Source organism: Porites lutea, chromosome 2, assembly GCF_958299795.1.
Source record: "Porites lutea chromosome 2, jaPorLute2.1, whole genome shotgun sequence".
NCBI classification, from domain to species: domain Eukaryota; kingdom Metazoa; phylum Cnidaria; class Anthozoa; order Scleractinia; family Poritidae; genus Porites; species Porites lutea.
Genome location: NC_133202.1, coordinates 28,017,131 through 28,032,130, shown reverse-complemented (window position 1 = coordinate 28,032,130; position 15,000 = coordinate 28,017,131). Strand labels below are relative to the sequence as shown.

The 15,000-nt window shown below is 38.8% G+C and overlaps 3 protein-coding genes across 3 annotated transcripts in view; all 3 read right to left on the bottom strand.

Annotated features, from left to right (window-relative positions):
* Positions 1-760, bottom strand: part of LOC140925964 (uncharacterized) — a 7,838-nt gene extending 7,078 nt beyond the window's left edge. The window contains exon 1 of the mRNA XM_073375782.1: positions 1-760. This exon is cut by the window's left edge and continues 1,289 nt beyond it. Coding sequence (XP_073231883.1) covers positions 1-760 — 760 coding nt within the window.
* An 8,600-nt stretch (positions 761-9,360) lies between these two features.
* Positions 9,361-10,026, bottom strand: LOC140925963 (uncharacterized). The gene has a single exon (XM_073375781.1). It carries the CDS (start codon positions 10,024-10,026, stop codon positions 9,361-9,363), a length of 666 nt encoding a protein of 221 aa, XP_073231882.1.
* A 4,069-nt stretch (positions 10,027-14,095) lies between these two features.
* Positions 14,096-15,000, bottom strand: part of LOC140925962 (adenosine receptor A2b-like) — a 921-nt gene continuing 16 nt past the window's right edge. The window contains exon 1 of the mRNA XM_073375780.1: positions 14,096-15,000. This exon is cut by the window's right edge and continues 16 nt beyond it. Coding sequence (XP_073231881.1) covers positions 14,096-15,000 — 905 coding nt within the window.

Here is a 15,000-nt window from a genome sequence, read left to right as displayed (position 1 = left end):
TAATTGTCTTGTTGACGCATTTGTAAAACCTGGAGAACGATTGATTAGCATCGATATGTTTGCAAATATTATTCCAATTAATATTCTGCAAGTCGTCAATGAAAGACTTTGCATTGAAGGTAGAGTAGTCACGAACCTTAGTTTTGTTGTTTGGAAAGAATGGTTTACAGTGCGACGTTAATATGCACATCTGAGAGAAGTGATCTGTTGTATCGGACACGATATTGCCGCTGACCATATTATTCTCTGGATTATTTATGAAAATATTGTCAATAAAAGTTGCTGAATTACCATAGACTCTAGTCGGCTTATCAACCACTGGGAACATTGAAAAACTTTGCATTGTTTGGAGCAAGGTTTGTGTGTAACTACAAGTTTCATATTTTAACAGATCTATGTTGAAGTCTCCCATGAGAAAAATATTTTGTTTTTGACGGCATTGCCGTTCAAGAAAATCTGTCAAGTATTCTAGAAACTCATTAGCGTTATTGTGTTGCCTATAAGTAACACCACATACAGATTTCTTATTGTTAGGCAGATGAAGTTCAATCCATAGGGCTTGATAGCAAGAATTGGAGACTCGTTCAAGGACGCGGTATTTACTATTTTGATCAATGAACAGGCCAACACCACCGGCAGATAAAGGTGTTGGGACCGATTCAAAACAGTATCCTGGTAATTCTGGTACAAAATTAAAACTACATTCACGATCGCATATACGAGTTTCTGTTACACCAATAATAGTAAAACGGAAATTCATTTCACTTAAAACATGATGTTGAAATTCTTCAAAATTTTTCTTTAAGCTACGTATATTTGTATGTAAAAAGGAGATTTTTGATTGCAACTGTTTGCTGTCAATAAACTGCGCAAAGCTGTGTGGGGAATAATATTTTGAGCGTATTTTGTTTGAGGAGAGATTTATATCAGGATCAATATGTTTATCAAGAGAGTTTAGCTGGAATACACTAAGGTCGTAGAGACTACTGAGAGAATCTAGCAATTTTCTAGAAGGTCGATTAATGTGATGGAATGTTGTCAGCTCCGGGGGCCTTACCGTCCCTAAAACCTTTTGTTATTGTTTTGAGTTCCTTGGCCGTTACATGGATTGAGTGAAGCTTGACAGGAAGTCCGAGGGCACACTGTTTAAAAGATCCTGGCACGACTTGGAGGCAGGGGCTATTTTATCAGCCAGTTGTCAGGAGCCCATAGGGTTATGGGCTCCTGCAATTGTAAAATACTATTTACAGAATTGGTTGGCGACTTTTTCTGTACTGGTAATGCTTTCACCATTTTCATCTACTAACGGGTATGTCAATTTCTTCTTTTTGTTTTGGCTTATTGCATTATTCAAAATCCTCCACGTCTTCTCTGCTTGATGTTAGTCTTATTTATTTCAATTTGATTTTTAAAATAGAGCCTCTTGGCAACTCTAAGAAGATTAGTTGTTTTTTTTTTATACGTTTTGTATTTGAGAAGTTTTTCATTCGATCGATGATGAAGGTATTGCTTGAATAGCTTATTTTTCTTATCGATTGACCTAAGTAAGCTCTTTGTAAGCCAAGGTTTCCTGAAGGAGTTCAGAGATTTACCTTTGACAGTTTTAAAAGGGAAACACGTATCAAATAAGCCAGTGTACTTATCGATGAAAATATTGTAAGCGGTGTTCGGATCATTGGCATTGTTGGCCTGATCAGAGAAATCCCAGTTAGTATTTTCTAGTTTGTGTCTAAATTCATTGACTCTTATCTCGCTGGTATCTCGGATAGTAAAGCTGTTGCTATCTTTACGCAAGTAATCACCAAAAACAATTGAAAAGATCGGTAGGAGATCTGAGATATCACTTATGATCAAACCACTTTTTGAGGATACTGTAGTATTGTTTGTAAAAATGTTGTCTATAAGCGTCTCGGAATGTGCTGTAATTCTTGTGCGTTTTGTAATCATTGGCAGAAAACCAAAAGCAAAAAGCGATTCAATTAATTGAGCAGTGATTGAATGGGATTCATGCTTCAGTAGATCCAAATTAAAATCACCAGTTATATAACAACGCATATTGCCTTTGGTAACACCTAACCTTTGTAACACCTGAGATAATTTCATTTAGTATATACTAAAACAGTGGATAGTGTTTTTCGCGCGCTCTGATTGGCTACTCAATCAGTGAATATCCTGCACTATTCACTGATTCACCTCCAGTTCCTCCGAGCGAGCGACGCCAAACTCGCGTAAGTTGCGAGCAAAATGCCTTCCCGGTTTGCTGCCGTAAACAAACAAAGAAATTTCACAACTAATCAAGCAAGCTGTTTCCGAAATACACGAAGAAGGTGACGAAGTTCGGATTGGAAGTTTTAACAGGTAAGGCTTTGTCTTTTTGACACGAATTTATCGATAAAATCGGTGAAAAAGTTTTTTGTTTACAAATGTAAATTAAGTTTAAGTCTTGCGTTACTTTATTTAGTTGCCTTGTTCATAAATAGGCTTAAAACTAAATTTAACTATCTTTTTTTATAGAATGATTTTAAATACAAAAAGAATTCACAACTACTTTTGAAGAAATTTCCCCGCAAGAGCTAAACAAATGCCTTCAAAAGTTTTAATTGTCGGCAAGAAAAAGCGACAGCCGCGGTCGCCCGGTCATTACGCGCAAAAATTGTAATCGTTGGCAACAGCATTTGAGTTAAAAATCATCATTTTTGTGCTCAATTATCTCACTGTTTTAGTATATACTTAAACAATTTTTCACCTCAGTGTCGGTGGCTAGTCGTGGATATTTACCTCACTGCTTCGCGGTTCGGTAAATATCCAAGACTAGCCACCTCCACTTCGGTAAATAATTATTATTTACTTTCTCTATGAATTCCAGAGTGTTTTCAGAGGGAGAGCGATAAATAACTCCAATTACCATACTTTTATGTCGCGGAATAAAAATTTCAACGAAAAGAGACTCAATAATATTTGCGTCGGAAACCTTAAACTCTGGTAGGATTTTATATGAGAAATTTTGGTCGATAAAGAGCCCAACTCCTCCGCCAATTCTATTAGTGCGATGGTTGCTAACAAAATTGTAGCCTTCAAAGCTTAAGTCATTAACATTACTTTCTTTCACCCATGTGTCAGTTATAGCAAGAACTGAAAACTTATGATTTATATTGGCTAGTAAGTGGGCAAGGGCATCTTGGTTTTTAACTAGGCTGCGGGCATTTAAATGAAATAGCGAAAAGGATATTAAGTTATTACCACCTATTACCCCATTCACATCTTCCGCAGTCTCGTAATTGCAATAACTAGCTGAGCTAGCATAATTTTAGTTGTTTAAATCAGGATCAAGGTCACTATTACGATCACCAAGGCTACAATTTTGGTCAAGAATTGGATTGAAAAAAAGTGTTTCAAGTTGTTCAGTGTCATAGCTTATCGTCCCATGTTGAAACTCATAAAGGACAATTTTAAAAGCATTGTCACCCAAATCATGAAATAGAAACTGAGACTTGCAGTAATTACATAGTGAAGATCCTAGTGATTCGTTGCAGAGATAACAAGTCATATTAATCGGCGTTGCTAGATTCTCCTGATGCTCTCTCATCATTTGCAGATCGAGAATTTACCGGGTTATCATAAATAACTAATTTGTCAAACCTCAGGAATGCTCTTTGGTTCTTGCGTCTTGCTTCCTTCACCTTGGGCATTAGTATCTCATGTGATAGTTTTTCTCGGCCGGGAACTGGTATCTATTTTGTGCCTCGCTCGTTTACCGCAGATAATTTTTGTTTTACTGTATCCTGGGGAGGTGTATCAATACCCTTTTTTCCTTACAGTTTTTGGTATTTGTTTTTATTTAAGTTTCTTTTCTAGGAAAAGCAAGATAATCCGATAATTAGATTTTGTGTTAACAATGTTTTCGGCACACTGTATATTAGTTGGATAAGAGCTACATCAACTTAGATCGACCGTCACTTCTTTTGAAAAACTGCTCGCAGTCTTAAGTTCTTGGAAATTTTTTGTAGTTTGTCTGTATCTTACTTACACATTGTACTGAATGAACGCTCATTATCATTGCCCAAAAGCTTCCTTAAAGGGACTGTGACACGCTTCTGCGCATGTGCGGCAACTTGATTTCTGTGCTGGCGAAGTGTTTTTCAAGATTGGCGTTTGGTGAAGAAATCCTCTTCCATCGACCCTGAGACGCCCGAGAAGGCCATAATATGAGTATTCAAGAGCTATTTGGTCCATTTGGGAAGTTTTAAACGCCATATTTTGTATTTTTGTCCACGTATTGTGGAGAAAATTCGAAGTCATTGAGGAGAACCGCACGAAGCCATGTTCGTTGTTGTCAGTGTTCCCACAAACGGATCAAATGTGGCCTTTAATGTGGTCATCTGGCTTTCATTTCTGTCTATTAAGGTTCTCCAGTCAACGATCTACGTTTGACGGATATTTTTTAAACGATAAATATGTAAAGAGAGGTAAAAAGGATTTCCTCGATACAGCCGTTGATTACTAATGGGACACAGCGGCGAGTGAAGCTGATCTGCAACATGACTTCCGATTGTCTGCAACAATATAATTTATCGAGTGCCTGGAATCAAAAGGAGAAAACCCAGCAATCTTTTGTTGTACAGGAAGTCGTATGAGGTTTGAGGAAACAATCCATCGAACATGAAACGTTTTAACAGGCATTTATGACTCCGATCAGTAGTTCAATGTATAGCAGAAAGTACTGACAACAGGCCGCGCGATCTTTACTGATGTAGTTCACTGGGAATGTTCCTTGTATCTTTTCAGTGTATGAGCGTAGATGTTTAAGAATTGAACTTTTAAAAATAAATTGTTCCCTGAATGTTCCATGTAACATCTGGTTTCTTTATGTGTTGAATCGATAAAGTTTTTTTTGCGGAACAACCGACGCAACGACTTGGAAGGAATTTGTTCATCTGCTAATAAGCAATAGGCCATTTTAGCGGAGCTCCACGCGCGCGCACGTGGACGGAGCCCCATAGCTAAGGAAATGTGGTAATCTACCCATCCGAGAAAATTTGGTAATCACGTGACCGTACGACCGTCCGTCCGCACCACAGGGAAACCAATGTTTACTCTCACACTTTCTAGCTAGTTTGGGAGCCCAATAGAAAACTAATTGCACATCAATGTTGTGATCAATTGACAGCTGTCAAAACAGGATATCCGCTGACCAGTATCACCTGACCGTACCGCGGGCTCAAGTGTCGACCCATCGAGGTCGAGTACTTTTTTGAAGTTATCCGCTGACACATTACCAGTTTCAAATGATCGCAGGCTCAAGTCTAGTTTTTCCAATGATTCATATGAAATATGTTGTGTTTTTGTCACTATGGCCCCGCACTGTCAAGATTTTGATTTCAAACTGACCTCGGACGCGAAAATTCAACCACCTTTTTAAAAATAAAGGCGGGGAAGACTTTTCTTACCATGGTCACACGTTGGTCACGCTCTACGTCCAATTTTTGTACTCTGATTGGTCAAAATTTGACAGGTGAGTTCATGCGGAAAATTTATGCAGCATCTTGAAAGTTGTTTACTTTGACAGCAAAAGCTGACAGAGTTTTGTGTCAAATTGTGATGTTTTTAACTGTCTTTTTCCACCGGATGTACAAAATGAAATACAGCTGCTATCAAGAGTCTTCTGTTATCCATGGCTTGTTTGTTTATTGGGTTTTTGGTTGAGAAATGCGTCGCTTGTCAAAATTGGGTAATCCGATTTCGGATGGTATCGTTTTCGTCTTTCACTTTGCTCAATGCGTAAGAGGGTTTAAAAGTCTCAAGCAACTATGGCCTTCCTTGATATCTTTTAGGAACTGAATCTCGAATGGTAAGCCTGAGTAATTATTGTATTTAATGTTTGTTTTTGTTATATCTAATTTCATGAAGTCGAGCACAGTTTATGCGGCAAGTTTTTGCACGTTTGTTGAGATTTGAGTCAATGATCTGATCTAGTATCAGGTTTGATATAAGCTTACAGAACTTTAAAAGGCCTTCAGATATATTTTCTCACGGCAAATAGAAAAAAAAAAACGTTTCGAAGAATATTTAGTTATAAATTTGGCTGTAGAAAGAAAGCTTTGAGTGATTTTCTTGTTTCGAGGAGTTCATGATTCCGACTACTTAGCTAGATTAATTAGTACTTTTAATAACTAGTCCACGCGAGGGTCTTCATTCAAGTAAATTAAACTCAGCAAACTGAATCATTAGAAAATACAGAAAACTGCACATAAGGATTTGTTTTGCTCGCTTCAGTCAAATCCACCTCCAGCAATTGTTTACAGGCACTGAAGAGTCAATTGTTTTGGAGTCAATGCCGACAGTTGTCGTTCTCCGCTAATTCACAGCGAGTGAAAGGAAAATTTGGGTACAGAAAGATAACAAAACTTTGTAATTAAAACTGAAAAAACTAAAGGAAAAAAACTACCACTATTATTACTTGAGCAACAGAAAAATGGTCGAAGTAGTCTTTTCTTCTCGAGTACGCTTACCGGCCTTCTAAAGTTCCGAGGAAGTTTTAAGCGCTCAAGTTTGTTCACTCGCAAGCGTTAGCATTACGGTTCTTTGACATAAGACAAGGATAAAGCTGGTTCTGCAAAGGTAAATAAATCTGGGCGTGTAAAAAAACTAAACGTAACTACTAATAACAGAATACAAGCGGGTTTTAATTCAGTCCCGCGAAAGAAGGCGAAGCACTGGAAACAAAACCAATTCACAAATCGAATACACAATTATGAGAAAAGTACAAACCTCTTTGGAAATGTTCAAAACGTTTTATTCCTCCTCAGACTGACGGATGATCTGTTTTTACTCTAACATTGGTTGTTCTGAATCCAAAGTAATTTTCAAGTGACGAGAAAACAACAACAACAGCAAAAACAACAAAAAAAAAGCCTTTACAAGGAGCAAACGTTCGCACCTCGTGTATTTCATTCAGTCTCAGTCAGAACTCTCACAGAACACGACGCAGGCGATAAGGGATGCGCAGAAGCTTGCGCAGAACGTTTTTCCGCCCTGAAAGACCAACATTGACGTCACGTAGTCTCCAGTCTATCACGCGGCCATTTCAGAAACGTTTTCGTGAAGTCTTCGGAAATGCTCGGATTTTGATCTTTTATCTTTCTATAAAGGCTTGGGAAGAAAAATCTTTACCCAAACCTCACTTAGGATGGTTCTTTTCAGTGTTTGGTGAAGGCAAAGCGACAAAAGAAAACATGTCAATTTTTTGGTTCATTTGACCTTTATATAACAAAAAATAATGATAAAAAATTCGTTATTATGGTGAAGCGTACCTCCATTAAAGTTCATTCAAACACTCGATCACACTGACAGCTCGCACTAAAAATGAGAACCGGCTGGCCGTATGGGTGATTTTAGAAATTTTTTGAACGGTTTCGCTAAAAGCCCACGATTCTTCGTTCTGAATATTGAAAAATTGGCAAATGCCGTATTCTGTCCGAGGTCTGTATGATAAAAAGTACTGTTTCACCTCAGATGTGATGTATAAAAAGTATAAAAAGCTGGTTTACACACCCTCAGATTTGTTGGCAAGAATATGTAAAGTAAACCTGTCGAACGCAAAAAAATGCGGCCTGATTTGTTTTCCAAGAATTTGTTTTCGAGGCCTAATCTACTGTGATCAAGAACCATTATGGGTCTTGAATGTGATAGAAGATGTTTGCTATTTTTTGGGTGTACATGTATTTAGGCTATCAACTCGATGTAAGATGTTTCACTCTAAAATAACTTATCCTTTCCCTCAAAAGTCACATGAATGTGCCCTTAAGTTAACTGATTTGTGGATTACAAGTTTATTGTTTGATTTAAAATATAAATTTATTAATGGGAGCTTCGCTTTTAGCCCTGGCTAAATCTATATATTACAGTTATGGATGGAAGCGAAGCTGGAGTTGACCTTGTTTTGACACAAACCTTCCTGCTTTATTATGTAAATCAAGTTATTCTTATGCTAACTAGTATTTTTCAAGGACAATTTCCATAACAAAGCAAAGAAGGTTTGTATCAAAACAAGGTCACCGTCAGCCTCACATTCACTCGAAGGCTAGGGAGCTAAGTCCACAACTGTAAAATGGTCTATTGAAATTTATGCAGTAGTGATGGGCTCTTGTTTATGCCTTTTTTTGCGTTGTTCTTTTAGAATAATCTTTATACTTATACGTTATGTGGCTACTATTGCAATGAAAGCGTTTTATGATGAAGCGCTAAGAATTACTTTCAAACACTGCTACGATTTTCAGCTGGTATCAATCGACTGAGCTACAGTGTTCATGCAAAGTATTCATCGCGCTAGCCGACCGCATGGCATAGCTTATTTTATTATAGTACGCATTTAGCTGGCATTTTAAGCAAAACGTTTACCTCATTCGATACTGTGTTTTGATCACCGGTCAGGAGCTATTTGCAGGCATTTCTAAGTTTATATAGAGCAAACAGGGAGATCAGTAAGGTTTGTTTACAAATTATTTTTGTTTGCGGATCGGAGACTGCTTTTCCAGCGTGGGTACGTAAAAATACACGTAGGTAAATGTTTGTTTCAAAGCAGGACAGGGTTGTTAATCATATTCTTATCAGCTGCAACATTTATCTGAGGAATACCAGAGAAAAAATATGAATTATGGGGATATATAAAATCGAACAAAAACTTCCGGAGGACTCCCGCTTCGCGAACAATGTAGATTTCCTCGCGTGCATCTTACTCGCTTCCGATTGGTTTAAAGACAATAAGCTACTGTCACAGCTCACACATGCGCACTATCGTGACACAGTCCCTTTAACCTTGAAATTTTGTTTATAAAAACCGGGATGAATTTCAGCGGGATTTTCGAGTAAAAGCATATTATTTTAGACCCGGGATAAACTTAGGACAACTTTTGCTGGGTACGTGCCGCTTGCTCCTCAGAACCACTAGTCCCTTATAGTTTATTTTGTGGCAAACTATGGACTCATCTTAGTCAGTTTTGGATAAATTGGATAAATGTAAATTTCGTATGGATATAATGAAAGCTGATCATGCATGTGTTAAATGTAAAAACAAAGGCATTAAAGATGCCGCAGCAGTTTTTTTTCTTCCCATTTTTCTTCCCAAAATACCTATTGCCAGAACTTGCTCCTAAAGTCTGGAAAATGTTCGACCCCATTCGAGTAATTTTTTTTCTGGTGGCAAATTCTCCATTTAAAACACCAGGCTCTTTAATCCCAGCTTCCAACCGCGCACAGCCTCGCGTTTTAAGAGCACTTCAGCAGTTTGCGAAAAGCGGTTCTGAATTTTTCATTTCTCCACCCGTAGATAAGAGGATTACAGATGGTGTTTAAGCCTGTTGCTCAGTCAAAAACAATGAACTTAATTAACTTTCTCTTTGGGTGGCAACGTTCGGGAAGTTCGCCGAAAAAGCGAAGGCCTGTCACGATTATCAGTGGGACGATACTGAGAAGGCAGACGGCTACAACAATAGCAAGAGTACTGGCGCCTTTTATTTCGTGCTTGATGGCGGTAGCCATTCCTGGAATGTTGTTTTGTCCCCTTATATTTTTCCTTTGTTTGTAGGAGACGATAAAGATGTAGCCATATGAGCACAAAATGATTACCAAGGGGATGACTAGCAAAAACATTAAAAGAAAGATGAGAAGCCTTTTCATTAACGGAGTAAGATCGTGATCCAAAGGATCTTCAGTGTTTTTACAGTGTGGATCCATCGCTTGGCGAAACCGTTCAATGTCTCTACTGTTTGCTACAAGTGTCGTTGCAAAAGTTATCGTAACGGTTGCAGCAAAAAACCACATCGCCAAGGCAACGATCAGTGCTCGAGGATTGGTCACCATGGTGTGGTATCTTAAGGCGAACTTCACGGCGATTAAACGTTCTACGCTTATCAACGCGAGGTGAAGAATTATGACGGAGATGAGAAAGAAGCTGGATGTTGAGGTTATTTTTCCAAGAGGACCGGAGCTACACTCAGCATCAGAGCCGTTTAACAGTCTAAGACTCATTTGGACGATGCCGAAAATCAAAGGAATCGCCAGTAAACGGTCAGCGCTTGACAAACTTACCAGAATAACGTTAGAAGCAGTTCGAAGACTATGAAATTTGTGAAACGCTCTAATCACAAGATAGCTACCGAAGACGGCGGCGACAGTGAAGATGAGATGAATGCTCATAACCGAAATTATAATTACTGTTTCCTTTGCCAGGCTGAGGTTTTAAGCAGGGCAATACGTTTCGTTTAACCCGTATTTAACCTGGTTACAAGACAAATTGCTGGCCATGATGTGTTTTCAGACTTCAATGCGGGTTAAAGTTAATTATAGCAACAAGACCAGCAGATCGTAGAATGTGGTTTTCCTCTCTAAATTATGCTCAGCTGACTTTTATTTGAATCGTAATGGGGTTAAGAACTGTCAGCTGTATGCAAAAGGTCAGAATCAACACGCGGCCCACAAAATCCACACAACAACAAAATGACAACTATTCTTCTATTCGTAGTTCTACCAGTTAGTAGTTAGTTCGATACACTCTTTTTTATTTTTTCCCGCTTGCTTGCACGCTGCCTCTCAACTACGCGGACTCCTTTTTAACACAGACGCATACGCGCAGACAAAACCAACTGGCCGGACTAATTCTGATTGGTTTGCGCATAACACAAGATCGTGTAATTGCTGTTATCGGACAAGGTTTGCTTCACTGTTTGACATGTTAATCAAAAGGATAAGAAGAAAACGACTTTCTTAAAAGCATTGAGAGTTCGAAGTAGCCAACTTTTGCCATACACTACCTTTTTACTCTCACGAGAATTAAATTTCGCTATTTTCGCGATTTGGGAAAAATCGCGAAATTTAATACCAGACATACACATACGCATAAAATAACGAAATTCAAGATGTTGCTTTATTAGTTTCCCAACAAGTTTATCAGAGTGTAGATCAGTTTACTATGTAACCATTTGTGGGTACTTACAGTCAAAAACTATTCATCACTTTCAAAAAACACGCGCGAAATTTTTACCTCCGTTGTGCACACTATCAACAAGAAAACTTGATGCAGGGCGTTCGTTTGGTCAATAAAGGTTGGGCTGAGATCATGCCCTCTCCCTATTATCCCTTTATGTCTCTCACGCCCTTGGAAAAAAAAACAAAAAAAAAACGCCTGATCGCAGGTTAAATAAAGGTGGGAACAACTAGCAAAAATAGAAACAAAGGAACATCTACCAAGAGCACGAAAAAGAAAGTCGAAAGTCCCCATAATTAACGGGCCCGGTAAGCTGTCTCCGTTTACATTAAAGATTGAGGTTTCAATAGTTTTGCATCTAACATAATAAAACAATCAGTTAATGAAACAAAATGCAGTAGTTTGCAAGCCAGGACAGGCGCTCCTATTCTTTATATTTCGGTTTGAATATTTGATTTCGGGCCCGAAAAGTTTTCGGGACTTTCGAGAAACGGGCCTCTGAACCCCTGGGGAAGTCTCTCCAAACTAAAGGTAATGTTTTAATTTGCTAATGAAGGTGTCTATTTTGCTAATTTTTTTTTTTCGGTATTTTAAAAATTTTATAACTTTTGCTGATATCCATAAAACCTATACTGCAATAAAATCCAGCTATGGATCAAAAAGTTAAGAGGACCTTCGAGTAACAGGTCTTGCTCGTGTTAATATAACGGCGTTATGAGTTCGCCTGGCTGCAAACTGTGGCCCACTTCTTAACTCATGTAGCTTTTATCAAGAACGAGAAGTCCAAAGACTACTGCAAAGCTGATTCAGAACAACGGGTATTGTTTTGTCATAAAAATATTTCGGCTGGCCATACCAGCCTTCAGGTTTACAGATGTTACTGTTACAGATGTTACTTTTTATCAACCATTCACGTTTTGGCGCCCTCCAAAGTTCATTTAATTCCTCGAATCTCAAATATGTATCGATGGTAAGTGTAAACTCGCTAGATATAACAAGGATCATGTAAATTGTCATACGCTCTGAAAGCATCAATCGTAGCTCACACTCGCAAATTATACTGACGAGGTGCCTGCATGGTTTGTATTCCTTCGGGAAGTGCGCCACTATCTTGTTCGAGTTTGTCTATGACAACTTGACTTTTAGAAAACGAGGACAAGTAGTCTTTTTGTTTTAGAAGAAACCAACTAGCAAACTAACTTTCATTCTATACCAGGTTTTGATGAAAATTTGTAAAAAAAGAAGCCTTTTAATTTATACACATCTTGAATTCACAAAACGTTGAGAAAAAGAACAAGAAAAACCAGGTTCAACTCATCGCAAAAATTAGTTCTTGTAAAATATAATACAAAAAACGCTCATTCGCAAAAAACAAAGTGCCACAGGGCGTAGACATGCGATTAATAAACGAGGAAGGCTCTGTTTGTTCAGCATATTGCAATAAGACGACGTTTTTAGTCATGGAAAGCAGTTATTTTTGGTAAAGATAAGAGCTGGATACAAAATGTGAAGCGGAGCTCTCGCGCGAGAAGCGCACGCAGCGGAGCACCATGGGTAAGAAAATGTGGCAATCACGTGACCGTACGTCCAATGTAACAATAACAGTCATACCAATGTAAAATAACTCAATCAACAGTTATGGCAACCCAAATGCAACTCAAGGCTATTTTGGCGGGAAATCGCATAGCCACCCGCAGTTTGTAAAGCAGAGACAACTAAAGAGTCAATAAAGAAGAAAACGGAAAGAGGAAATTGTTTCTGTATCCGTGTTGTCTAAAGTATTAAGCTTAGATTACTTGTCATTGCCACAAATTTGGAATATAGGGCTAGAGAAAGTAGGCGGCGGGCCATCGAAGCTCAACCAAGAAGAATGGCGACAGAGATCTAGAGCGAGAGATAAAAAAGAAGACATTTTTTTGTTGGAAGAACATGAAAATTTTGTAGCGGCGGTGAGATAAGAAAATGAGAAATGCTAGCCGCCACCAATGCAAGGTGAAAATGAGAGGCACTGAAAAAAGAAAAAGAACGAGAACACGTGCGACAACATGTAACTAAGAAGTTTCTGGAAGTTTCACGTTGTAGTCGTGCAAAACAACGACAAAGAAATGTACAAAAAAAGTGAGTTGCTTTTTTGTTACATAGACATATTGTTGTTTTATTCACTGTTCTCCGGCGTTGCCTTCGCCGCTTAGCATTACACCATTTTATATTTTATTTGAACAAACTATAAATATTATCGAGAGCTTCGCTTTTAGGCCTGGTTAAATCTATATATTATTCAAGTAATTAAGCTCTGTCTTGGAAAAAGGCAGTACCTTCTTGATATCGACCAGCTGTCCGGCAGCGGACTGATAAATGCCCACACCCGGGGCACACTCAACAAATTTTTACAAGAGGAGGCTCCGCCCCGAGGTCAAACGCCTTAACCTTTCATTACCAGATATACTATTTTTGACACAAAAGGTACCCCTTTCGTAGACCCTTCTACTGGCCAATGGTACCCCTTTCACATAGCTAGTTTAGGACGCAGCATTGATTTGAACCGCTGTAAATGCCCCTGTCCTTAATTGTGAAAAAATAACTAAGCCGGGGAGTTTTCTTGAGTTCTTCACAGCCAAAACATGTATCTCGGTTGGCCCTTTTGGGTCCTTTTAGCAGCCGAAATGACAGATTTCCCTAATTAACATCCCTCTCACTTCTCAGCCGACAGTAAAAATTTTGACAAATTCGCAATGAATCAGTGTATGTCCTCCACTGGGCCTCTTCCAAAAACCTTTTTTCACTAGATCTGATCATAGAACATATAATAAGTCTCTTTTTTTACTCATGCAAAAGGATACGTTTGTTATAAAATTTGACAACTTACATTCGTGCCACTATACTATTATTATACATGAAATGAATAAGAATTTAACACCATGTAATTCCTACGTAGGGCTCGTTATTTGAGTCCAGTTAGCAGGTAGAAACCTCTTAAGCGATTGTCAGTGGCTTACAAAAGGAAGTTTGGTCTCGTCTGGTACCTGATACTTGGCCAATTTGCCTTAAGCAAAAGAATACAGTTACTGTACAGTTAATCTTGGACGCCTAACAACGTTTGCGCACTAACCTCACTCAGCAGCATTTCAGTATCTTACGAAAAGCGTTTCTAAATTCTTCATTTTTCCATCCATAGATAAGAGGGATGCATATGGCATTCACAAAAATGGCCACGTAGTAAAAGATTTGCTTCAGTAGCTTTTGACGGCAGCGGTCTCCGAGTGATTTGCGGAAGACTCGGAGGAAAGGCACAGCCAGCATAGGGATGATACTGAGCAGACACAGCGCTACAACAATGGCGAGAGTGTGGGCAACTTTCATGTGATACTTGACGGTGGACATTCCTGGAATGTTACAGCCTTGTTCTCTGACAAGTTGTCTCTGCTTGTAAGACACCATGAAGATGTAGGTGTACGAGCATAAAATGATCAACACGGGGACAACGCACATTGACACAGCTTGGAATACAAGAAGAGGCGGTTTGATCTGCTCTCTGAAATCTTTGCCTGTTGTTGCTCTCTGAAGCACCTTTGGGACAGCCACAGTAACGACCAGAGCCCATAGCCACATCACGATGGAAACAATCCGTGCTCGACGTTTGGTCACTATGGCCTGGTATATTAAAGCGAACTTGATGGCAATGAACCGTTCTGAACTCATTAAGGTGAGATGAAGAACAATGACCGAAGGGAGGAACAAGACAGTTCCGCGTACTCGTTTAAGAATACATGAAAGATTCCCACCATTATAGTCAAGGCATAACTGAATGATATCAAGAATCAAGGGAATCGCTAGTAAGCCGTCGGCGATAGACAAACTCACCAGAATGTTGTTGGAAGCAGTTCGCAGGTTCCGAAATTTGTGAAACGCTCTTATCACGAAATAACTCCCGAGCAAAGCAATGATTGTGATAATCCCATGAACGTTCAACAGTAGAATCAATGTCCGCTTCGTTAAGGGGTCGCAAGTCATGCAATTCT

Bases quoted from the DNA above. Each gene is read 5' to 3' on its own strand.
- LOC140925963 (XM_073375781.1), bottom strand. From the start codon at position 10,026: ATGAGTCTTAGACTGTTAAACGGCTCTGATGCTGAGTGTAGCTCCGGT.